The following is a 25844-nucleotide window of genomic DNA, read 5'->3' as shown; positions in this document are numbered from 1 at the left end:
CATAATATTTAAATTGCAGGGCACTGCGTGTGGGCTCGGTCTCTCGGTCTCACCTGTGGTCTGTTGTTACTTCAGGTGAGACCCTGCCTCTGGCCACGTCCAACCAGATTCTGCTTCGATTCAGCGCCAAGAGTGGAGCGTCGGCCCGCGGCTTCCACTTTGTGTACCAGGGTAAGGCCTGGTGGGACCTCCGGCCAGCTTCCCACCCAGCGGACCCCCCTCCTCACACAGGGAGCCTCCCCCCAGGCCCGGCGGGATCCCCACCCAGCGGACCCCCCTTCACACAGGAAGCCCCCCCTGAGGCCCGGCGGGGTCCCCACCCAGCGGACCCCCCCTCACACAGGGAGCCCCCCTGAGGCCCGGCGGGGTCCCCACCCAGCGGACCCCCCCTCACACAGGGAGCCCCCCTGAGGCCCGGCGGGGTCCCCACCCAGCGGACCCCCCCTCACACAGGGAGCCCCCCCCCCGAGGCCCGGCGGGGTCCCCACCCAGCGGACCCCCCTCACACAGGGAGCCCCCCTGAGGCCCGGCGGGGTCCCCACCCAGCGGACCCCCCTTCACACAGGAAGCCCCCCCCGAGGCCCAGCGGGGTCCCCCCCAGTGGACACCCCCCTCACACAGGAAGCCCCCCCTGAGGCCCGGCGGGGTCCCCACCCAGCGGACCCCCCCTCACACAGGGAGCCCCCCTGAGGCCCGGCGGGGTCTCCACCCAGCGGACCCCCCCTCACACAGGGAGCCCCCCCGAGGCCCGGCGGGGTCCCCACCCAGCGGACCCCCCTCACACAGGAAGCCCCCCCGAGGCCCGGCGGGGTCCTCACCCAGCGGACCCCCTCACACAGGGAGCCCCCCCGAGACCCAGCGGGGTCCCCACCCAGCGGACCCCCCTCACACAGGGAGCCCCCCCGAGGCCCGGCAGGGTCCCCACCCAGCAGACCCCCCTCACACAGGGAGCCCCCCCAGGCCCGGCGGACCCCCTCACACAGGGAGCCCCCCCAGGCCCGGCGGGGTCCCCACCCAGCGGACCCCCCTCACACAGGGAGCCCCCCCAAATCACGCTTTTGTGCATAAATCATGAAACGATTTCATGAACTGTTAGCTTCTTTCCACACTGTTTGCACTTTCCATTTACCCAGCGATGTCAGCCGTGGTGCAGCTCTGCCCACCTGCACAAGGTGGTGGGAAACGTAGTGTTTTATCTAATTACACCCTTGCATGAGGGCCCAGATCTTAGAAACTTCTTTAATGAGATACATTGAAAGTACACCACACAATGCCACATTTCATTACGAAACTAAGTCACTTTTCAGAAAGGAGAGAAGGAAGGAAGGAAGGAAGGAAGGAAGGGAAAGAAAGAAAGAGAGAGAGAGAGAGAGAACAGGATAAAACATACACATCTACCACTCTAAATACCTCTCTTAGTTTGCTTGTGTTTTATAACCTTGTAGCACTTTTGTAACTTTATAGGTTGGTTTTTTTAGGTTGTATTTCTTTTCACTTAGATGTCATTTAAGACCCGTTTGTGGTTGCTTCCGATTGGAAAGTGAGGCTATTTTCCTTCCTCCGTTTTGCTTTTGTGTGCGTATTTGCTCTGCAAGCCTGAACCAGTGCCTCTTAGCCTGTGTGCAGATGTTCAGCAGGGAGGAGCCCGGGACAGAATCGGGACAGACTGGGAAGGGGCCTCAGCGGTGGCCAGGCTCCACAGGAGTAGCAGCTCAGAGGCTTTCCTCATCTAAGTTTTGGCTTTAGCCTAACTAGGCCACCAGCCACCCCTGTGTTCATCACAGTTGGAAAGAAAGCGCATTTAGCTGGGGCTTCTTTCCTTAAGTACCGCTTCTCTAGAGAACACCGTGACAGTATGAGAACAGTAGCAGCCTCTCTATCCCTTACCAGTCGCTTCTAGCCATCTCACCCTGCAAAGGCCGGCCTCAGAGCTTTCCTGTCAGGGGAGTCTGTTTACACCAACAAGATGTATTTAAGGGTGTAGAGGAGAAAGGATGGAATGATGCTGGCAATCAGGAGGGTGAGTATCTCTAACACCTTCTGAGCCGTGGCTGGTTGAATGGGAGTAAAAATGGTCATTGTGGCAGCGATGGCTATTAATATGTAAATAATTAACACGTAAAAATTAAATGTGAATACTCAGAAGATTGAGACTTGAGGATCCCAGTTGGAACTCAGCACCCAGGCCTGAGTTCAAGCCCCAGGTCTGGCACACACACATAAAAATAAACATTAGTATTTTTTAAAAAATTGACATTGTTAGAATAACCAAGTTGAGCAAGCTGTCCCTTACCACTCCTAATCTTCAGTAAATTCCAAATTCCTTTGCAAAGTCTGTGTGTGTGTGAGTCTGTTCTTGTACTTAAGGATCAATAGTGACTAACACTGAACGTTTTGTAAGGCCCGTGTGCCTGCTTCTCTTGCTTCTAGCCAGGAAGTTCATACAAAGGCATATCTTTTTCACAAATGGAAAACCCCTCTGGAGATAACAGGAGAGGATCACGAGAGGGGTTGGTACCTCACTCAAGAGCAACAGAGGATGATTTCAGTACCTACGAGGAGTTAAACTGAGCACTGGTTATTCAGAGAAGGAAGTTCTCGTCAGGCCCCCATCCTATAAATACACTTTCCTGTGTGCTTATAGTCATTCTTCCCTCGGTCCTTAACGCCTGACCCGCCAGTGGCGTCTTCCATGTGCACAGACGGGCACAGAGCTCCGCTGTGAGGGGTGGCGATGAGAAGCAGAGGTGGCAGTTCAGCAGGCAGACACCACACCTGTGATGTTGTATGGGATGGAGGCTGCGTCTCTGCACTAGCTCTGCACCCACCTGCTTGGTTCTCTGGAGACCCCAGCCGTGGAATTGTTACCATCTGCAACACTTGCAAAGAAATGCAGGTTCCTGGAGCTTTGTGGCTGAGCATGGCTTTAACCCGGGATTTGCCTGGTTGGTTTGGTCTTTGCCCCTTCTCCCCCCCCCCCACCGTCCCCCCCAACACTGGGAAGGGAGTGCACATGCCCCAGGACCCTGGCACCCTGGGTAGCCGCGGGCAGGCAGCCCTCTTCCCAGAGCGCCCACCTGTACCACCAGGAGGGCTGCACAGGGCCGTGGTTGGGTACTGGTGCCAAGCGTGACCAGGAGCTCACGTAGGACAGAACAGCCACGTGTGGCCCAATGAGTATGCAGTGCCAGATGAGCATGCGTGACGGGAGGTCACAGAGGGCAGGATGAGCGCGTATGACAGGGAGGCCTGTGTACCAGAATGCTCATGTCTGACCACATGGTCCCGTGAGTCCACATTTTGGCACTTGCACTCTACCCTTCATCTGGGTCACATGACTGTGTTCTAGTGAAGCATGCAGGCTAGTGGCTTGTCAGTGCTACTGTTTTCAAATTCTTAGTTTGTGCCTGCCCTTTCCACAAATATCTATTTCTCAATACCTTTTTTATCTCCCTTCAAATAACTCACACCAAAGTTAGCAAACCGTAAGGACTGGGCTGGGAAGGTGGCTTAGCGGCAGAGTGCTTGCCGAGCATGCATGAAGTTCTGGGTTCCGTTCCTCAGGACCACATACACATAAAAAGCCACAAGTGCCACTGTGGCTCAAGTGGTAGAGAGCTAGCCTTGAGCAAAAGAAGCCCAGGGACAGTGCCCAGGCCCTAGTTCAAAAGAAGCCCAGGGACAGCGCCCAGGCCCTAGTTCAAAAGAAGCCCAGGGACAGTGCCCAGGCCCTAGTTCAAAAGAAGCCCAGGGACAGTGCCCAGGCCCTAGTTCAAGTGCCAAGACTGGCAAAAAAAAAAAAAGACACAAAAACTAAAACCGTAAGGCTTCTGTGTTGATTTCTAGGGGGAAGGAAGCCACGCTCTCCTGGGTGGCCCACACTAAAGTCCTCAGGTTATTGCAAAGTAATTCAGTGCCAGCACACAGACGAGCAATTGAGCAGTCGCTTTATTTTGCACAATATCCTTGAGACATTTGTGGATCATCCAGTGGCTGTCTGTTTTTATTTCCTGCACATGATCATTCAACTGTAACAAAATACTTAGACATATAAGTAGGACAAAAGGACTTTAGGCAATATTTTTACTCCAGAATATTATAGTTATTATATAGAGTGATATTTCTCTTTTAGGTATGGAAATGAGTGAGTGGGTCTGGGCTATCATGAACATTTTCAACAGTAACAGTATCTACCTTTGTTACTTTTAGCCCACTGAGAGAAAATAGTTCAACACGGAATTCAATCATAGTTTGGTCAGAATAATCTTTGGCTTCTGTAACGGAAGACAAAACAAAGAGCGCACATTTCACAGGTGTGGCTCCTCCCAAACAGTTTGGCATGACGAGCATCTCTGCCAAATGGAGTATTGTCCAAACTGAACCCCATTCCACTTTTCAGAGACAGAGCATGTTCTGATGCACCACTGGAGCAAGCATCTCACTTCACACAGCATTAACACTTCCTGTCCGTGTCTTCCATCCAGGAGCACAGGGTACACACACAGCATCTCAGACTTAGGTGTTGCTCCCTATAGAATGTAAACCAACACCATGAACAGCCTGGAAAAGAGAGGGGAGAGGAAGGCGAGAGCTCTGGGAGGCCTGTCCCGTGTCCCGCGCCAGCCCCGCCCCGGTACCTCCTCCAGAGGAGCCAGCTCCCTTAGATTCCCTCCTGAGGTGTACCCTGGTACCTGGCTCATGTTGCGTGGCACTAAAGGTCTCCCTGTCTGGCTGAAAATGTCGGGATCTCCTTCTCTCTCAGGGTCGAGTGAAAATCTGCTGTATAAATGGATTGGACCTAAGTGCTAAGCTCCTTGTGCACCCATTGCTGGCAGGAACTTTGTGAGTGTGTCCCTAGCCTCCAAACAGCTACAGTGACAAGTGTGGCAGTGAACACGGAGAGACAGGTCACGTGCTCATTCTGCTCTTCTGTCTGTTATCACACTGCGACAGCCACAAAACATTCCTTCAGCCAGTGCTCTTCCCGCCGGGCGCCGGTCTTGACCGCAAGGGTGTACCGTAGCATGCTGTGACTCACACCACCTTTTGGGCATTGGTTAATCCAGTGGCTTGAATATCAATGGAGAATCACCCAGCATGGATTCTCCTCCTGTCCCGTGGCCAAGCCCAAGGTGGATGCACAGATGACCTGCAGACCTGAACTCCCTGCATACCAACCCCAGGCCACGTTAGAGATGCTGGTTTCTAACCGGTCGCCACCATTGTCAGACTCAGACCAGGCTCCAGGGCACCTTGGAGTGTGTGTGGGACACGTGTGTGAGGGAAACATGGAGCACGTGTTTAGGGGACACATGGCTATGTGTGAGGGGGACACACGTGTGTGTGGCGGGCATGGGTGACTTCCGGTGGACACCGATGGCCGTGTTGTTTTGCCCCCAGCTGTTCCTCGTACCAGCGACACGCAGTGCAGCTCTGTCCCCGAGCCCCGGTACGGCAGGAGGATCGGCTCCGAGTTCTCAGCAGGTTCAATCGTGAGGTTTGAGTGCAACCCAGGGTACCTGCTCCAGGGCTCCACAGCCATCCGCTGCCAGTCTGTGCCCAACGCGCTGGCCCAGTGGAATGACACCATCCCGAGCTGCGTGGGTAAGTGGCCCATGCCGTGGCCCAGGGCGGGGACACTGCAGTGTGGCTCTCTAAGACACAAAGAACAGATAGGAGCCAACCCTTAAAGTGCCATTTCATTAAACAACTCAGCAGGCTAGTAAGGACAAGCACGCTTCCTTTTTCAGTATGTATACCATCAAGTCCGAAGTCACAGTGTATCACATAATTTTATTCTGGACAAACAATTACAATTTTGATGTAGGATATTACTTGCATCATGCCCTCTTAATGCATTTGTGCCGATGAATGTGCCGAAAGCAATAGGTTAATGTAGCCAGATTAGCTGTGGTTTATTTGCTTCTTTTTGCACAGAGTGCTCTGGTGCAATCATGATTGGCACTTGAATCCATCTGTACATTTTAAGTGTCTCTGAATTTGCTCATAAATCCCGTGAATGTTGTTGGGAGTTGCGTGTCCGCCAAGAGGAGAGAATGTCTACAATGGGCTCAGACTAAAGCAGACAGTGACTCTAGACACCGAGGCTGGTCCAGTGCCTTCTTAGAAACTCTCAAGAAACTTCTTTTTATTTTTTGTCAGTCGTGGGGCCTGAACTCAGCCTGGGCGCTGTCCCTCAGCTCTTCAGCTCTAAGGCTAGCTCTCTACCACTTGAGCCACAGTGCCACGTCTGGCTTTTTCTGCTTTTGTGGTGCTAAGGAATCGAACCCAGGGCCTCATGCATACAAGGCTCTACCCCTGAGCCACCTTCCCAGCCCCTAAAGAGACTTCTTTAGAGACTCAACATCTATAAATAGTAGTTTAATGGGTAGATAATAATTGATATTATTAAATTAGAAAAGACTAAACTACACCTTGGCTAAAAAATCCATTTAAGATATCTCAAAGCAGGGACAGTGTTTCCTACAATGGCACAGGGAGAGAGACAAAATTAATACTGTTGCCACTGCAATTTATCTTTATTAAATAAGCATATCACTTATTAAGCGCTTATTGAAGACAAAGCCCTGCCTGTCAGTTCCCTGCAGTGGTAATTTCACTCAGCGAAGAGGCACCATCCTGTCCCCGGGCTATCCTGAGCCATATGGAAACAACCTGAACTGTGTGTGGAAGATCATTGTTACAGAGGGCTCTGGAATCCAGGTACGGTCTCCAGCCCGAGTCCACAGGCAGGACGTAGCCTGTGCTGCTTCTCTGTCCTTCCCTCCCTCCTCCCTTCCCTCCCTCCCTCCCTTCCCTCCCTCCCTCCCTCCTCTCTCTCTTATCTTCCCACCTTTCATCTTTCTTTTCTTCTTATTTCTTTCACTCCTTCTTCATTCCTTTCCATCCTCTTCTCTCTTTCCTTCCTCCCTCCCTGCTCCTTTCCTTTTTCCTCTGTATTGGTTAGTTTTTAAAATAACAGACCATAATCTGTTTATCTTTAGTACTTTTGTAAAATGTTTCTAAACATATTTCTGTATCTATCATAAAATGATTTATTTTTATAATCTAAACTATCCAAAGTGTCACCCACAGAGATTTTTGTATACCCTTTTGTGCATTATTATCTTTTTTTTTGATAAGTTTTCCTTAATCGTGAAGAACCACTTCTAATTAGCTCAGCTGTTCTCAATGTTAATCTTTGCCTAACGATTTGCTTTGCTAGATTCAGGTGATCAGCTTTGCCACAGAGCAGAACTGGGACTCGCTTGAAATCCATGACGGCGGAGATGCCACGGCCCCCAGACTCGGGAGCTTCTCAGGTACGGTGACCTTGACGCCACGCCCCTGCGGCTTGAACTGCAGTCAGAAAGCAAACCGAGCAGTAGCCAACACTCCGTTTTCCTACAGAGTCTCTGCCCCTCTCGTGTTTTGTGGGTGTCGAGTCTTGGCTCAGCGGAGAAGCAGGGCCGTTCCATATTCCAGAGCCTCTCAGTGCCAGAGGCTTGGCCCCCCCGGAGACGGTCTGGGGGCTGACCACGAGGCTAGTCACGGGGCGTGGACGCAGTGACAGTCCAGGCTTCCTCTTGATCTTTAACGTCTCTTCCTGTACAGTCTGTGGCTTCGCTCTCTCCCCAGACAGGAGTCTCCCCTCACAATGGCATCTCAAAAGGCTCTACTACATATGTTTTGTTCATGTTGGGCATAAAAGATAGGCATCTGTTGTTACAAACAAGAGTCACATCATGAATTACGATCTATCTGCAGGAGCCAGACTATAACCTAATTCTATCTGGTATGTATGGTTTAGAGGCAACACTATAGGATGTGTTCCAGTGTCAATGGAGCAAAAAAATTGTAGTGGTAGTAGTAGTAGTAGTAGTAGAACATTGGCTGATGCTATGGACATAGTTACCGGATGAGGAAGAGAGAAAGAGAGATAGAGAGACAGACAGACAGGCAAGAAAAGCCTGAGATAATGGAACTGTGCATGTCTAAGCTCACATCTATCCCTACTCTACACTCAGGCTTATAATTGTCCTGCTCATTCTTGTATGTATGAGTTAATCAACTTTCTACACATTTAAGTTTTGTGGATGTGTGTGCATACGTATACATATATAAATATTTAACGTTTGTGTCACACACAACTTCTATCATTTGCATTATACCTTCAGAATAATATCTTGGTAAAACCTACTTGCATATGCTTTTTATCTGTAGACCAAATCATATAATGGACACACATACACACACACACACACACACACATAAAACTTATAAATAACTTCTTCCTATGGACCCTTCTCTTGAATAATGTTGTACCATAAGCTTCAGATATGTGAAGCTATTTTTCTAATTTGTGTGTCATGTGTTGATCTTTTAAAAGAATGTATTTTAAAGTGAGCTTTCTGCCTAATATTTTCAGGCATGAAAATTAGTGAACATAATTAGCATAATATTGTACCCATATAGCAAGCATAGAGCAGTAGACAGCAAAAATTAGGTAGATACTTGACTGATTAACCAAGGCAGGAAAATGCCTTTTGCCTTAATATAGTGACAGGAATAGATTGCCTACGTACAGGGAACACGGAGTTGCAACAAAACTTTTGTGTGTTTTTGAAGTTAGGCAGGAGAAAATTTCCTTGGCATAAATACCAGTGTAGGTGGAGCAGCTCTGATGATCACCCTGAAGACAGTGTGGTGTAGTTCTGTCACCCTGGAGACAGTGTGGTGCAGGTCTGTCACCCTGAAGACAGTGTGGTGTAGTTCTGTCACCCTGGAGACAGTGTGGTGTAGTTCTGTCACCCTGAAGACAGTGTGGTGTAGTTCTGTCACCCTGGAGACAGTGTGGTGTAGTTCTGTCACCCTGGAGACAGTGTAGTGTAGTTCTGTCACCCTGGAGACAGTGTGGTGCACGTCTGATGGTCACCATGGAGACAGTGTGGTGTAGTTCTGTTACCATGGAGACAGTGTGGTGTAGTTCTGTCACCCTGGAGACAGTGTGGTACAGGTCTGACGGTCACCCTGGAGACAGTGTAGTGTAGTTCTGTCACCCTGGAGACAGTGTGGTGCAGGTCTGATGGTCACCCTGGAGACAGTGTGGTGTAGTTCTGTCACCCTGGAAACAGTGTGGTGTAGTTCTGTCACCCTGGAGACAGTGTGGTGTAGTTCTGTCACCCTGAAGACAGTGTGGTGTAGTTCTGTCATCCTGAAGACAGTGTGGTGCAGGTCTGATGGTCACCATGGAGACAGTGTGGTGTAGTTCTGTCACCATGGAGACAGTGTGCTGTAGTTCTGTCACCCTGGAGACAGTGTGCTGTAGTTCTGTCACCCTGGAGACAGTGTGCTGTAGTTCTGTCACCCTGGAGACAGTGTGGTATAGTTCTGTCACCCTGGAGACAGTGTGGTGTAGTTCTGTCACCATGGAGACAGTGTGGTGCAGGTCTGATGGTCACCCTGGAGACAGTGTGGTGCAGGTCTGATGGTCACCCTGGAGACAGTGTGGTGTAGTTCTGTCACCCTGGAGATAGTGTGGTGTAGTTCTGTCACCCTGGAGACAGTGTGGTATAGTTCTGTCACCCTGGAGACAGTGTGGTACAGGTCTGACGGTCACCCTGGAGACAGTGTGGTGTAGTTCTGTCACTCTGGAGACAGTGTGGTGTAGTTCTGTCACCCTGGAGACAGTGTGGTGTAGTTCTGTCACCCTGAAGACAGTGTGGTGTAGTTCTGTCACCCTGGAGACAGTGTGGTGTAGTTCTGTCACCCTGGAGACAGTGTGGTGTAGTTCTGTCACCCTGAAAACAGTGTAGTGTAGTTCTGTCACCCTGGAGACAGTGTGGTGCACGTCTGATGGTCACCATGGAGACAGTGTGGTGTAGTTCTGTCACCCTGGAGACAGTGTGGTACAGGTCTGACGGTCACCCTGGAGACAGTGTGGTGTAGTTCTGTCACTCTGGAGACAGTGTGGTGTAGTTCTGTCACCCTGGAGACAGTGTGGTGTAGTTCTGTCACCCTGGAGACAGTGTGGTGTAGTTCTGTCACCCTGGAGACAGTGTGGTGTAGTTCTGTCACCCTGGAGACAGTGTGGTGTAGTTCTGTCACCCTGGAGACAGTGTGGTATAGTTCTGTCACCCTGGAGACAGTGTGGTGTAGTTCTGTCACCATGGAGACAGTGTGGTGCAGGTCTGATGGTCACCCTGGAGACAGTGTGGTGCAGGTCTGATGGTCACCCTGGAGACAGTGTGGTGTAGTTCTGTCACCCTGGAGATAGTGTGGTGTAGTTCTGTCACCCTGGAGACAGTGTGGTATAGTTCTGTCACCCTGGAGACAGTGTGGTACAGGTCTGACGGTCACCCTGGAGACAGTGTGGTGTAGTTCTGTCACTCTGGAGACAGTGTGGTGTAGTTCTGTCACCCTGGAGACAGTGTGGTGTAGTTCTGTCACCCTGAAGACAGTGTGGTGTAGTTCTGTCACCCTGGAGACAGTGTGGTGTAGTTCTGTCACCCTGGAGACAGTGTGGTGTAGTTCTGTCACCCTGAAAACAGTGTAGTGTAGTTCTGTCACCCTGGAGACAGTGTGGTGCACGTCTGATGGTCACCATGGAGACAGTGTGGTGTAGTTCTGTCACCCTGGAGACAGTGTGGTACAGGTCTGACGGTCACCCTGGAGACAGTGTGGTGTAGTTCTGTCACTCTGGAGACAGTGTGGTGTAGTTCTGTCACCCTGGAGACAGTGTGGTGTAGTTCTGTCACCCTGGAGACAGTGTGGTGTAGTTCTGTCACCCTGGAGACAGTGTGGTGTAGTTCTGTCACCCTGGAGACAGTGTGGTGTAGTTCTGTCACCCTGGAGACAGTGTGGTGTAGTTCTGTCACCCTGGAGACAGTGTAGTGTAGTTCTGTCACCCTGGAGACAGTGTGGTGCACGTCTGATGGTCACCATGGAGACAGTGTGGTGTAGTTCTGTCACCATGGAGACAGTGTGGTGTAGTTCTGTCACCCTGGAGACAGTGTGCTGTAGTTCTGTCACCATGGAGACAGTGTGGTATAGTTCTGTCACCCTGGAGACAGTGTGGTGTAGTTCTGTCACCCTGGAGACAGTGTGGTATAGTTCTGTCACCCTGGAGACAGTGTGGTACAGGTCTGACGGTCACCCTGGAGACAGTGTGGTGTAGTTCTGTCACCATGGAGACAGTGTGGTGTAGTTCTGTCACCATGGAGACAGTGTGGTGTAGTTCTGTCATCCTGGAGACAGTGTGGTGTAGTTCTGTCACCCTGGAGACAGTGTGGTGTAGTTCTGTCACCCTGGAGACAGTGTGGTACAGGTCTGATGGTCACCCTGGAGACAGTGTGGTGTAGTTCTGTCACCATGGAGACAGTGTGGTGTAGTTCTGTCATCCTGGAGACAGTGTGGTGTAGTTCTGTCACCCTGGAGACAGTGTGGTGCAGGTCTGATGGTCACCCTGGAGACAGTGTGGTGCAGGTCTGATGGTCACCCTGGAGACAGTGTGGTGCAGGTCTGATGGTCACCCTGGAGACAGTGTGGTGTAGTTCTGACACCCTGGAGACAATGTGGTACAGGTCTGGCGGTCACAATGGAGACAGTGTGGTGTAGTTCTGTCACCATGAGATTTTAAAAAAGTACATTTTATGGAAATAACAAATCAGCAGAAAAGTTTGAATGATTTGGAACATAATCAATATTTAAATGTTTTTACTCCCATGTTACCCAACAATATTTATAGAGGAGATATTAAACCCATTTTAAAAGTTATAAAGTAAGAACAAGAATGAGTCGTCATAAGAGGTTCACATCACTGGCAGCTAGATTGACATCTCAAATAAATCCAGTTTTGATTTTTCATTTCTACTGGGACAGGCATATGTAGGTCTTTTGTGTGAGCGATTAGAAATCAGTTTTGGAGCAGGCAGGTTATACATTATAAATGAATGAAATACAGAGGCGTGCATATGAATTTGTAGCTGACAGTCGGTATTAAAGGGAAGTGGGGAGCCGAGTCTGCGGGGACAGCGATAAAATCCCTCTCCCCGCTGTTGTGTGTCCTGCTATCTAGGTCACAGTAACACAGTGGGATCGGAAATGTTCTGCCTTAGCAGCATTTTTTAAAAACTGCTCGGTTGCATTTTGTATGTGATCCGTGCCGAGGATCGCCGGAAGCACACCCCACGGTGGGGGACCTCAGCAGTCCCTCGGCATGTCTGCCAGCCATGAGCCCTGCTCCCCCCATCCCTGGCTGACGGCCCTCTGGGTGCTACGTGGTATCTGGGTGCCAAAACCCACAGCCACTCACGCCACTGCGTGTGGCTATGTCCGAAGAAACGTGCAGGCCTCAGGGCCTGGTTGGACGTGGGCTTTCCAATTCCGCTACCACACAGCCACGGGGGCCCCAGAGCCTGGGGTGAGCGAGCGTGGAGCAGAGGCCCCACGTTTGACTCTTTTCGGACCTGGGGCATGGCAGTGAACCCCGAGAATGAAGGATACGATCCCCAGCTCTCAGAATGAATACGCAGAGGGCACTGTGTCTGTTCACTTTGAACTGCACAATGTGTCGTGCACCTGTATCTAGAAGTAAAACTCACAAGTTGTGTCCACAGAACGCATGGATAAAGCGAGGAAGAGCCAGGGAGGTCCCGTCCTCTGACCCCGAGGGTGGCAGAAGAGACCCCGTGCGAGTGTTATATCACGGGGGTAGGGGGAGGCCGGTGGGGGTTGTGGAGTAGCTGGCTGGAGTAGCCAGATGAAACATGAGATGGCCAGACAGGCAGCGAGTCTGGCCGGGCGGGTTGGTGTCTGTGTCTGAGGCCCCACCTTGTGCTTGTCCCCCAGGAACCACAGTGCCAGCGCTGCTGAACAGCACGTCCAACCAGCTCTACCTGCACTTCCAGTCCGACATCAGTGTGGCCGCTGCCGGCTTCCATCTGGAATACAAAAGTAAGGCCCCCATGGCTGCTCCCCCCCTCCCCGCTGCTGTGCTCAGCCATTTTCTTAAAGGAACCGTGAAGGTGTGCTCTTTGTAGGGGTGAAATCTCACAGATTAATGAGGCGGTGTTAAACTTCACAAATGAATGAGGAGGTAGAAGTTATTATCTCAAATAATTAAACAAAACAGCGGCTGTAATTGCAGGCTTTGGGTGTTAAAAATAAACACAGAAGCTGGCCATTTGTCATACTGCCACTTTCTCAGGGATGAGGAACAATATTCTTATTAGCGTCCAGAAACAGAAAATTCGTAATATCCATCTAGGTTACATAAACCTTGTTTCCATTTCTTGTCTTAGGAAGTAAGAGCTCACCCAACGCGGCCTCTCCCCGGCCACGCGTGTGTGTGCCTCATCTTAATTAGAAGAAGGCTCTGCAGAGGGGACTGTAACCTTTTAAAACTGGTTGTGAGACTGAGTTAATAGTCTGATAAATGGGAGGACACAAGTCAAATGCACACATCTTGGTGTTAGGCTACGCAGGTAACCCTTGTAAGCTGATTTGGACATGTTTGCCAGCACCAAACGGCTGCGTGCCACCATTCAGAGCCTCTAATGAGCAGTTGCAAATGAGCAGATGCGTGGATCGGCCGTAAGAGGTGACACTGTGAATTGAGATAATAAACACTGCGGGATGTAATGTAGGCTTGCTCTGAAAGGCCAGATTTCCAGCCGCTGATAAAAAAGCAGACGCAGAGACTCGGTGAAGGGGCCTCTCCCGTTGCAGTGAGACTCCCGCTCACTGCCAGCATGGGGGCAGGTCCATTCCAGTTCATGGGAGAGGGATTATCTTCGTGGCAGCGGGCAGTGGGGCCACGCACACAGATGGAAACCTCTGCTTCCTTGACACGTTTTGTGAATGTTAGCAGAACATAAACCTCATGTGTGGCAGCGTACACAGATTCATTCAAACTTCGGGCAGTGCTAACCCTGTCAACGTGGTTTTGCCGCTGTGGCTTTTCACTTGCTCTTCATGGAGAGAGGCGCAGTGTGGATGCTGGTGATTGGGCACATTTATCTCTTACTCAGCTGAGCTTCAGCCTCATCAGTCGCATTGTCGACATTACGCTTTATTGCTAATCAATATACTTCCCTCGAAGAGAGAAACATTTCAGTAAGGAACATGGAAGTGAACTCTGAGGAGCCCCGGCATGGTTTGGGAGCGCAAGGAGGTGTATAATTGCTTGTTACATTTAGATTTTGTTCATCCGCGCAGAGCGCTGGCTTTGCTGCTGTTGTGGTTCCTTGGCACTAACCCTCCTTTAATCGTCCCTGCCTCTCGATTAACTGGAGGAAGCCAGGCCTCTGCTCTGTGTGCGCTAGGTTTCAAAATAGATATTCAAGGGCTGGGAAGGTGGCTCAGTGGTAAAGCACTTGCCTTGCATGCCTGAGGCCCTGGGTTCGATTCCTCAGCACCACATAAGCAAAAAGAAAAAAGCCGGAAGTGGTGCTGTGGCTCAAGTGGTAGAGCGCTAGCCTTGAGCTGAAGAGCTGAGGGACAGCGCCCAGGCCCAGAGTTCAGGCCCCACGACCAGACCCAAAAAAAAAGATATTGAAATAGTACAAGTCACCTCCCTACAACCTGTACCACATCGAGTGAGAACTGCGGGTTTAAGCTGCCAAAGGAGTTTTTAGTATGTTTAATCCAGCTACTTATTAGGGCATCTTGAAATATGAACTGCCAATCTGCAAAGAGCTGAATTCCTGTTTCACTAAAACACACACTTGTGAAGTAAGAGTGAGAACAACTGTCCATGACCCACACGGTCCCCTACCCTTGGCGGCCCTGCGCCAGCCTTCTGTGGGCAGGCTGGGTCCTTGGGAGCACCTGGTGGACACAAGCAGGTGTGGCTGAGCACGGAGGCGAGTTCTTTCCAGGAGCTCCTCCGCCCGGCTGTAGCTAAGGGGCCGTCACTCCTCAGCTCCTCCGCCCGGGTACTCCTCAGCTGGCCCTGCAGTGTGTGAGGAGCTGAGCAGCTGCGCATGCATGCAGATCCCAAGGCCGGGGGCCTGAGCGGAGACGGCTCCCCCACCCTGCAGCTCGGCACCTTCCGCTTTCCACCTGCAAGTGCGGCCGGTGCTCTTCCTCCTGGCAGGAGTCACCTTCCACCGACATTCTCACTTCCCACAGCGATGGCACCACGGCCCGTGTCCTGCTCACCTCCGCGCTTTTCTCTATTTCTGGCTTCTATTCTTCTCTGACTGTGAGGTGCCAGGGCTGCTCATGAGTGTGTGTGTATGTGTAGGTATGTGAGTGTGGTATTTGTGTGTTTGTGTGTATATGTGTGTGTACATGTGTATCTGTCAGATATCCTGGTTTGGGTTTTCTGATGTTCTTCGTATCTATTGTTTGACATTTTAAAATTAGTTATAAAAATGTTTTCAGATGGGGGCATATGCCTGTAACTTGAGCATTGTGGAGGCTGAGAATTATGAGTTCAAGGCCAGCCTGGGCCTCGTGATGAGGTGTAAGCTAGCTTCATCTACACAGCAAAATGCTGTTCCAAGGGGGAAAAGACATGTTCAAAGTATGTATTTTACGCATTTTCCCCCTGATTTTCCTGAGAGTCCAGCTGCATGTATGTTGGAGTATTTGATATCGCTTCTCAGTTCTTATAGGTCCAATTCTGTGTTTGCTTTCTTTGTATTTGCCGGTCATCATTTTAATTTCTTTTTCGTATGTCTTCCGTCTTTCCAAAACGGGTCCATTCTGCCAGTGGTGAGCTCATGACATAATTTCTCCCTCCACTTTTCCACTTGGCTTTTTCTTACTGCTACCATCTCTGAGGTAATTGGCCAGCCCCTGCAGGCACATCAGCCCTCTGCTCCCCTGGATTCTTGCGTAGACTTTTCACAGTTATTTGGGCATTTCTGTGTTCGATGTGCAGACTGTGAGTTTGGCTCTGCGTGTTACTGTTTCTGTGCCTAGGACTGTTATTCCCTGCTTGTCTGTAAAAGGCAGGCAGCAGGGGCGGAGCGGTGGAGACCATTCCTGACACTGTCCACCTCAAGGCCGGACACTTCTCCTCTGTAAGCCTGTTACTCTGAATGGGGCAGGAACCTAGCATGGCTGTGGTTCTGTGGTTGCCATGGTTACTGAGCATCACGGGCTTCAGGCCCTGGAGCTGAGCTGCCCTGGCCCCCCGGCTCTGGCTGGGAACTGAGTGTTAGGACTCCGCCTGCAGCCTTGGCTTTCCCTGGACACTTGGTATAAAGAGATGATCAGTGTGCTTGTCCCCAGAGGGACCAGCACGGCTCTGAATGTAGCCCACACTTCAGTTGGAAGGCCTGGGCAGGGTCACCCCAGCCTGGTCACCCCGATGAGCTCTCAGTCTGTAAGTTTTCTTACCCTCTGCCTCCCTCCCAGTGATGTGGGCTAGTGGACTTCCCACCTGGCAGGGACAAGGATCAGGCAGATGCTGCTCAGTTCATGCTGGCCCCCCAGCAGGCCTCCTGTCTCCCATCCAGACGTGGCTGGCCCCACAGGCAGGTCTTGCTTGTCTCCAGCGACGTAGGACAGGCCTTGCTTGTCTCCAGCGACGTAGGACAGGAGTTGCTTGTCTCCAGCGACGTAGGACAGGCCTTGCTTGTCTCCAGCGATGTAGGACAGGCCTTGCTTGTCTCCAGTGATGTAGGACTTGTGTTCCTAGGAACAAAGGTCCAAGGACATGAATGGTGGTTTGTGCCCTGCTCTGCTCACGCTCCAGACTAGGGACAGCTGTGTCCAGCCCTCACTGGGGGTGCAGGGGGAGGCGCCCTTCGGCCTGGGCCACTAGAGTGCTGTTTTCCCCGGGGCCTCTGGGCATGGCCAGTGCTCCCAGGTGCGACCCCATCCCGCGCTCTGCCCCGCGCTCTGCCCCGCACAGCCTGCCGTGCACCTCTCCCTCAGAACGCAGGTCACCGGAGCACCTGGAAGCGCGGTCCCCGATGGAGCTGGGAAAGTGATGATTTTCTAGCGGAGCGTGTTCTCCTCATTGGACAGGTAGGGATATTTCAGTTTTGTAGATTTCCACCTCTCCAGTGGACGAGACTTTTAAATTGCTCTAGTTCAAGGGTTTGTAGTAATGTGGGGGTTTAAAGATTGCTCTAGTAGTTTTTTAAAATTACTCCTGGGGTTTTAGGGATTTTTAAATCACTCTAGTTGAAGGATAGTTAGATGAATGCTAAAAATACTTTTTAAGTTATTCATAGAGAAGTCTTTCTCCAGTGTTTGTTTTTTAAATGAAATTGTCTATCAATCATCTGTCTGTCTAATTCACAACTACCTTTTAAATAGGGATATAAGTGTTAGCATCACATAAAAAACCTCAGAGATACAGACAAAGCTGGATGGAGTCGTATTTACATTACACATGAACTGCTGCAAGGAGATCCTATCTGAAGGAGAATCGCTCCCTGATTAGAGGTTGCTTACGATAGCATCTGTTTCTGTGGACTTTACCGTTCACCGTGCCTGGGCTGAGCGCCGGCTCTGGAGTAAGCCATATACTTTCCGCCAGCCTCTGTCTGACTGCCACAGATGCCTGACCTGGGCCGGAGATGCCCCGCCCGGCCTCAGAGCAGGGCTGATGCCCTGTGCCTGGAGCCTCCGTTTCCCTGCCTCACCCCAGACGGCCCCCCGCCTCTCCTTTCTACTTTTTCGTACTGTACCATGGGGTTTATGGTGAGTTTCCACAGCTCCTGATCTTCTTGTGTCACATCCCCTGGTCCCACCTCACCAGCCTTTTGTCAAGTCTCCGGATGCCACAAACTAAAATTGAATTGAGATCTATTATGATTTTAAACCATTTTAGCATATTTTAATGCTCAGCATACTACTTTCCTTCTTCTTTTCTATGTCTGTATCTTCTAGGCCTTGAACTCAAGTCTTTGCGTGTGCTATGCCAGGCGTTCTACCATGTGAGCCATACCTCCAGTTCTGACTTTTTGCTGGCCAACTGGCAAAATAAGCGTGTGAAGGCTTTGTCTGCCCAGGCTGGGTTCAAATCCATCCTCAGATCTCAGCCTCCTGAGTTGTTCTGGTTAGACACAGGAATCACCAGCTCATTTTTATTAGTTAGAAGACTTAACTATTATGAAATAAATACCAATATGTACCATTTTACTTTATTGATATGCTTTTATTTTCTGTGATTATTAATTTGTCATGATATAGTATTCGTTTTTCAAGTGTAAGTTTAAAACATACATGATTAACATATATACATATATATGATTTTGCTAGATATAAGGTGGAAAATTATCTCATAAGTTAATAATGCCTTGGTCAAAAGAGTCAAAACAGAAAAGTAAGACTTTCTAGATTTTAAGAATTGATAACTTTCATTGTCTTAAAGTATCTTAGGCAACTTAAAATTTAAAAATAAGGGGGAAACTATAAATGTGGTAGCCACACAAGCAAAAAAAAAGCAAATTGGGTTTATTTATCTAATTCTCAGATATAATGTCATTCAGAGAGGGTCATTCCCCTTGCTGTGTACCCTGATAGGTTCTTACAATCTACCAGGGATGAGCTTCAAAAATGTTTTTTATAAGAAATGGAAATGCGGTCTCTTCCTGATGGTCACGTACGTTTGGCCTGACACCGGGCCCATGCGGTCTCTTCCTGATGGTCATGTACGTCTAGCCTGACCCTGGGCCCATGCCCCCTGTGGGCATTAGTTTCTGCAGGTGGGGGTGGCTGACCACAGGACATTGGTGTGAACCCGCCTTCCAAGCTCTCATTTTCCTTTGCTTCCGTTCTGTGTCCCTGGTGCATTCATCTCACAACAGACACAGAGACATAGTGTCTAAATGAGGGGATATGAATTCTGGAAAGTGCTTTGAGTCTTTTTAAATTAAAAAAAACATACTGAACATCTCCCCCCAGCCCCCCGTTCCACCACGGTTACAGAAACGGAATGTGTATAGCTTGGATTAGCCCTGTGATGGCGGTAATCCTTTTAAACACACGTCAATTATTATGGTGGCTTCAGTGACACATGAGTCTTACTTTCATAATATTAATGAGGTCTCAACTCCAACAGTGGGACTGAGTAAGCCCCTAGGGAGCAACCGCCGGGTGACCTCTGTGCTCAGTGCCCTGGGGCCAGCAAACCAGGACACGTCCAGTGATACGGTCAGCTGATCTCAGTCTCTTCCTGGGAGCACTCCTGTATCTGCAGTCATCATTAACAGAGCCTTAAGTCTTGAAATATTTTCATTTTCAAAAAAGCCCCCAAGATGTTCTTTTACTGCTGTAGTCTGGCACGCCAACAATGCATCCTTCTGCCCACCCAGGACACATTCATGGACAGCAGTGAATGCTCCTGCATGACCCCCAGAACCTTACCCGTTCTTCAGCAAGGGAAGGGTGAGGCCCGGGAGGCGGCTGTTGAAGAGGTGCACAGACCAAGGAGCACTGTGTTCCTGCACGACGCCTCCCTTGCACAACCACATGAGGACCATTTTAAAAAGTGACTTAAAAGAAAGCTCTAAATCAAACCAACACAAGGCAGGGGCCATCTGCTGTTCCAACAGAGGAAGGCTTGGAGCTTGTTTGGCTTCTTTTCAAATGTAAAAACTAACCTTGGTGGTCCATGTGTTGTTGTTCAGTTGATCTGCCCATTGGTTGAATACGTGTGTGTGAGTGTGTGTGAGTGAGTGTGTATGAGTGTGTGTGAGTGTGAGTGTGTGTGAGTGTGTGTGAGTGTGGGAATGTGTGTGTGTGTCTGTGAATGTGTGTGAGTGTGTGAATGTGTGTATGAGTGTGTGTGAGTGTGTGTGTATGAGTGTGTGTGAGTGTGAGTGTGTGAATGTGTGTGTGAGTGTGAGTGTGTGTATTAGTGTGTGTGAGTGTGAGTGTGTGAGAGTGTGAGTGTGTGAATGTGTGTGTGAGTGTGAGTGTGTGAGTGTGTTTGTGTGAGTGTGTGTGTATGAGTGAGTGTGAGTGTGCGTGAGTGTTAGTGTGTGAACGTGTGTGAGTGTGAGTGAGTGTGTGTGAGTGTGTGTGAGTGTGAGTGTGAGTATGTGGGTGTGAGTGTGAGTGTGTGAATGTGTGTGTGTGTGCGTGTGAGTGTGTGTGTGAGTGTGAGTGTGTGTGTGTTCTGAGTTTGCCTCTGTGAGCTTTTCTGTGTATCGCCACTTGCTCTGCTTCTTTCTCTTCTTGGTCACTCCATTTCCCTTGTAGCGCCTTCCAGGCAGAAAACAGTGCTGTCTTCCTTCTGAAGTTTAACAACTTGCACCTCCATCAGCAGAGATGAGGGGAGCGCCAAGGTGGAGACTACCACCCAAGTGCTGATAGGTCAGAGTGTCTGCAAGGGCCTGTGTGCCTTGCTCGGTGTTGGATGGAAATGGTACATTTATCCTGTGTGTTAAAATCATTTTCATCTATGAGACCGGAGCAGTGCTGGTCTGACTTTGCCTAAGGGATTTAGAAGAACCGCTGTGAAGAATTCCAACACTTCCTGCTGTGGTGGGCTTCCCACTCTCCCTGCACCCTCCGCACCCCCCCGTACCCCCCATGCTCCCCATGCCCCCCACGCTCCCCACACCCCCCATGCCCCCCATGCCCCCCGTGCTCCCCATGTCCCCCATGCCCCCCGCGCTCCCCACACCCCCTGCGTCCCCCAAGTCCCCCACGCCCCGCCCCGTGCTCCCCACGCCCCATGCCCCCCATGCCCCCTGCGCTCCCCAAGCCCCCCACACCCCCCATGCCCCCCATGCCCCCCGTGCTCCCCACACCCCCCATGTCCCCCATGCCCCCCGCGCTCCCCACACCCCTGTGCCCCCCATGCCCCCCGCGCTCCCCACACCCCCCGTGTCCCCCATGCCCCCCACGCTCCCCACACCCCCCGTGCCCCCCATGCCCCCCACGCTCCCCACACCCCCCGTACCCCCCATGCCCCCCACGCTCCCCACACCCCCCGCGTCCCCCATGCCCCCTCTGCACCCCCCACGCCCCCTGTGTCCCCCAAGTCCCCCACAACCCCTGCGCCCCCCGCGTCCCCCATGCCCCCTCTGCACTCCCCACGCCCCCTGTGTCCCCCAAGTCCCCCACAACCCCTGTGTCCCCCAAGTCCCCCACGCTCCCCCCACTCCCCACACCCTCCATGCCCCCTACGCCCCCCACGCCCCCCGCGCCCCCCCACTCTCCCTGCGCCCCCGCGCCCGGCCGGTGTAGGTCAAGCCATTAAGCTGTACTTTTGCTCAAATTAGGACACTCGTCCTTCCAGTGGCTTTGTTTCACCTTCTTTGCTTTCCTGGTCAGATTCATGGAGTTTCAAAACTTATCTTTCAATATTTACGTCTACTCACCATTTCATACATCAGCCTATTTGAAGATGTCCAGCTTTGTACCTCAGGAGAAAACAGAGCATGGCGGTGTGCAGTGTGCAGTACGCCTACCGCGCCCACGCCCTGCCCACCGGGCTCTGCTCTTGCCCTTGGCAGTGGCTCCTGGCCTTCCAACCTCCGCAAACTGCCTTCTCCGCTCCCCACATCCACCCCTCACCTGGAAATCCAGGGCTTCATGAACCACATTTAAAGAAACATAACATTTGAGGACATAATGATTTCATAAGGCTGGAAATCCTTGCTTTCCAAAGGTTTGCTCATGCCTGCCATCCTAGCTACTCCAGAGGCTGAGATTGAGGTTCAAAGTCAGCCCATGCAGAAAGTCTGTGATATTCTTATCTCCAATGAATCAGTGAAGAAGGTGGAAGTAGAGCTGCAGCTCAAGTGGTAGAGCCAGTCTTGAGTGAAAGGTAAGAGACAGTGTCCAGGCCCAGAGTTCAAACTCCAGCTCCAGCACACACACATGTGCGTGTGCACACACACACACACACACACACACACGCACACACAGGGATTCATAATTCTTGGCCCGGCTGCTGCTCCTGTTAGTTCATTTCCACTTTCAGATGAACTTGGTTCTCTTCAAACACTTCTTTTTAGGAAAGTTGTTTTGCTAATAAGGTAGACATTTACTCTTCCCTGATATTTCTGCTTCAAACGTCAAGTTTTACAACTACTTTACGTCCAGTCTTCTTTTCTTGTATGGCCTTGAGCCTGTGGTCCGCTTGTCCCCTGCATCCAGCGTGCTGGAATCACAGGTGTGCATGACCATGCCTGGCTCTGTCCGTCTTTAAAGCCGTTCCTGTGCTCTCTGCACGTGTTCTCGCTGTCTGTGCTGGTGTCAAGGTGAATAGGGAGCCATTTGCTCCGCGCTCTGTCCCTTCTGAGGCACAGTTCCTCTAACAGGAGGTAGTCTTCCAGTCTCTGAAAGCATCACATGGCGCCACTTGGCACGAAAGGGAGACTTGTCAAAGACCATTCTCATTCATTCTGTAAAGAAGGATACATGGCCCAGGACTGGTGGCTCATGCCTGAAATCCCATGACAAAGACCTGAAGAGGACAATCTGAGGCCAGTCATAGCGGAAAGTTAGCAAGACTGCCCCTCCACAAATACGACGTGGGTGGGGAAGGAATCTGCAGTCAAGTGAGGTTGGTGTCTACAGGGATGCAGGCCATAGCCAGGCTGGTCCCAGGCAGAACAGAACGTCCTAACTCAGAGATAACCTAAGGGTCAAAAAGGGCTGCCATCTACCAAACACAAGGGCTTGAGCTCAAATCCCAGTGCTACCATCATAACGATGATAATGACAGTTAAGAATGCAGGCAGGAAGCCAACTTAACTGCTGTCTGTTTCTGGTTTTCTGGTCTCGGAGCGCACGCATGAGCTGACCGGACAGTCGCTGCCCTCCCTCACCTCCTGCTCCCTGTGACCGCCCTTTCACCCCTCCCCAGCTCCCTCAGGTCCGCCTTCTGTCTGGCTTTGCCAGCCCTTAAACCACAAGCATGGAGCCCGCCCAGTGCCCCATTCTCAGCGTAGACATCCTTCCTTGCTGTGTCTCTCCCCTACCCACCTCTTCACTTAGTTACTGAATGGCCGAAGTCACCATCACATGACAGTGCTGAGACTCGTGCCCAGAAATACCATGTCTTCATAATCTCACTGTATAATGTCTGCAGGCTCCATGACCACGTGGGGGAGGGAGGAGGGAGGATGGAAGGAAGGGAGGGAGGGAAGGAAGGAGGGAGAAAGGAAGGAAGGGAGGAAGGAAGGGAGAGAGGGAGGGAAGGAAGGAAGGAGGAAGGAAGGGAGGGAGGGAAGAAGGGAGGAAGGGAGGAAGGAAGGAAGGGAGGGAGGGAGGTATGGGAGCAGGCTTCCTTCTAACATTTCAAATACCTTGGTCTCCCTCAATCTGCTTCCTGAATGCAACCACATTAAACATTAACCAGTGTGAAGTTTGTCGTTTGTACTTCAGAAAATATGCTGTAATTTTGGTGGCGATCAATATAAATGCAAGTTATAGTTTTCAGAGGATGAATTGGATTTAGACAGAATTTGAGGAAGGAGAAAATGAAAATAAGTACACAAGAACCACCTATAAATTAATGAACAATAAAAGTAGAATAAATGAGTAAAATACATTGTATTGCATGTGTTTAAATGAGAGACTTAAATCACTGGGGTTTTATTCTGAATCCTTTAGCATATATTTTAAATTTCAAAGTATTTTCTCTCTGCATTTTGGATACTTTTGTCATTAATATTCTTTATTCTTAGTTCTATCCAGTCAGTATTTGAAGTATCCTAAAATAACGTTAATAATGTCACCATAAGTTAGAGTTTTAGTGAACTAAATTGTAGTTAGAAATTTTGTGTTCAGAACATTTTAAAGTAGATGCTTTCAGACTGAAATAAGAAACCAAATGTTCAAAGCAGATGATATTACTGATCTTCAGTGGGGAAAAAATAACCAGGGAATTTAAATGTAGTTGTAATCCATAACCTAAGGTTACAAAAAGAGATTTCAGGCTTACACGAATGTGACAAGTTGCAGTCTTACGCGATCATATTTTCTCATATTTAGAAGTTTTATTTTCGGTGAAAAGCCCTGAGTGGGCTTTTTATTCCTGCTGGGAATAAAACGTACTAAGGCTTAATGCAGTTTAAGAAAAGACAATCATTGAAGGGAAAGTTGAAAACTTTGTAGTAAATCTCTGCACTTCTTGTGTGGCAGAAATGTCACCTGGCCCGTCCCTCCACCCCTGCCCGGACAGAAGTCACACCAGAGTGTGCACTGCCTGGCGAGCTTGAGCACATTAGCAAGTACATAAGTTCAATTGGCACAGCTGCACACTCACGTGCACACTTACATACCAGCCCAGCTCACCCCACAGAAGTTTGGACCTTTGGACATTTTACATTTTCTCTCTATAATGTATCATAACTGTGTAGCTTTTCTTCTCACGAAAGCAATATGTATTAAACAACAGAGTTTATTTAGGTTGAGTTCTAATAGGATTTGACACAGTCCTTCTTGATCAGTGATTTTCTTAAGTGGAGAGAGCTCTGCTCCAGGAAGGTACCGATTATAGCTTTGCATCAGGAATTTTGATCCCTTTGGCCTAAGATCATTGGCCTGAGAACAATGGGAAGTTGTCTTCTCTAAGAGACCAAGAAAAAGAGACTGAGACACAAGGGTACAGCATGTCTGCTCTCACTGCATTTTCATGGAAAGAACACTTCAATTCTTTCATGAAGTCTGCCCTGGTCTCAGGAAGGCTCACATACCCCTGGCGACATGGCTTTCCGGCACGATCGTGTCAGTGGTGTTTGCTTTGGAACAGAACCAATGTTTTGCACCAAATGTGAAAGTGGCAAAGTTTGTTACTTGAAGGAAAATGGTGATTTTCTGCATGGTGGAAGTGGAGTAGTGTCTACACACCAGCTTGGACCCTGGCTGAGCACCTTGGCCTTTTGGAAGAGTAGCAGAAAGAGCGGGCGCTGAGGTCTGTATTTCCCTGTGAGCCTGGAGGGAATCTTGTTGCCCGTGTGAGGTCCAGTGTGTGTCTCTGCTCTTCCCTAGCCGTGGGGCTCACTGCGTGCCAAGAGCCAACCCTGCCCAGCAATGGCTTCAAGATTGGAGACCGCTACATGGTGAACGACGTGCTGTCCTTCCAATGTGAGCCCGGCTACACTCTGCAGGTATCTGTCCCGCTGTCCTCGGTGCGGAGAAGGCTTGGGCACCACCAGGCCCTGGATGGTCCCCTCCCCCCCCCCGGCCCCGGGCTGGCCCTAGAGAGCCCGTGGGTTTGCCAGTCCTGCCCAGGCCCCACCTGAAAGAGCTGCCAAGTCACAGAGCCAGGCACCTGCTTTTCACAGTGGCTTAAACGCGTATTCTTGCGGTGGGTGTGCAGAGCAGGTTCGGAGGCGCGCGGGGGCTGGAGACACAGTGTCCGTGTCCGGCGGTCTGTCAGTCTCTCCCCGGGCCCAGGCCTCTCACTGCTGCAGAGCCCTGTGCCAGCCCCACTCTGCACGCTCAGTGTCACCATTAGACGCCACGCAGGCCGGGCACGTGGGACAGGCGATGAGTGCACAGAATCCTCAAGAAACAGGAGGCGAAAGTTTACAACACGCTTGTTATGCGTTTGTATATAAATTATACACAGTTCTTACAAATACTTTATACACCTGGGGAAACCACTCTTCTGTGACCCATTATTATTCTGTTATCTGTTTGCTTCTCAATCCCACCGTAGTCTCTGTCGCTTGGTGGTTTAACCTTGTGCTTTCCGAAGCCCAGGGCCTGGCTCTGCTCCCGATGGCCCGACCCTTCAGTGAATTCAGACCGTAGGGCATGCGTTTGCTCTGTGTGTGTGTGTGTGTGTGTGTGTGTGTGTGTGTGTGTGTGCGTGTGTTCGTTTGAACGTGGATGCTGGGAGCCCCTGGAAGGAAGGCGTTTCCTGCGCCGTGGCCGCCTTCGAGGAGGCGCTCGGTGAGCGTGGGGCGGGC

General features: G+C 50.6%; 1 protein-coding gene across 1 annotated transcript in view; it reads left to right on the top strand.

Annotated features, from left to right (window-relative positions):
- Window positions 1-25844, top strand: part of LOC122116226 (CUB and sushi domain-containing protein 1) — a 168923-nt gene that overhangs the window by 27855 nt on the left and 115224 nt on the right. Inside the window, exons 9-14 of the mRNA XM_042689888.1 lie at window positions 76-171; window positions 5401-5604; window positions 6599-6723; window positions 7226-7322; window positions 12850-12954; window positions 24919-25037. Coding sequence (XP_042545822.1) covers window positions 76-171; window positions 5401-5604; window positions 6599-6723; window positions 7226-7322; window positions 12850-12954; window positions 24919-25037 — 746 coding nt within the window. The remainder of the gene's footprint in view (window positions 1-75; window positions 172-5400; window positions 5605-6598; window positions 6724-7225; window positions 7323-12849; window positions 12955-24918; window positions 25038-25844) is intronic.

The sequence above is a fragment of the Dipodomys spectabilis genome, unplaced genomic scaffold (genome assembly GCF_019054845.1).
Source record: "Dipodomys spectabilis isolate Male_0828 unplaced genomic scaffold, ASM1905484v1 ptg000128l, whole genome shotgun sequence".
In the NCBI taxonomy this organism is placed as follows: Eukaryota; Metazoa; Chordata; class Mammalia; order Rodentia; family Heteromyidae; genus Dipodomys; species Dipodomys spectabilis.
Note: the sequence above shows the minus strand (reverse complement) of the source record. Positions and strands in the feature narration are given on the sequence as shown.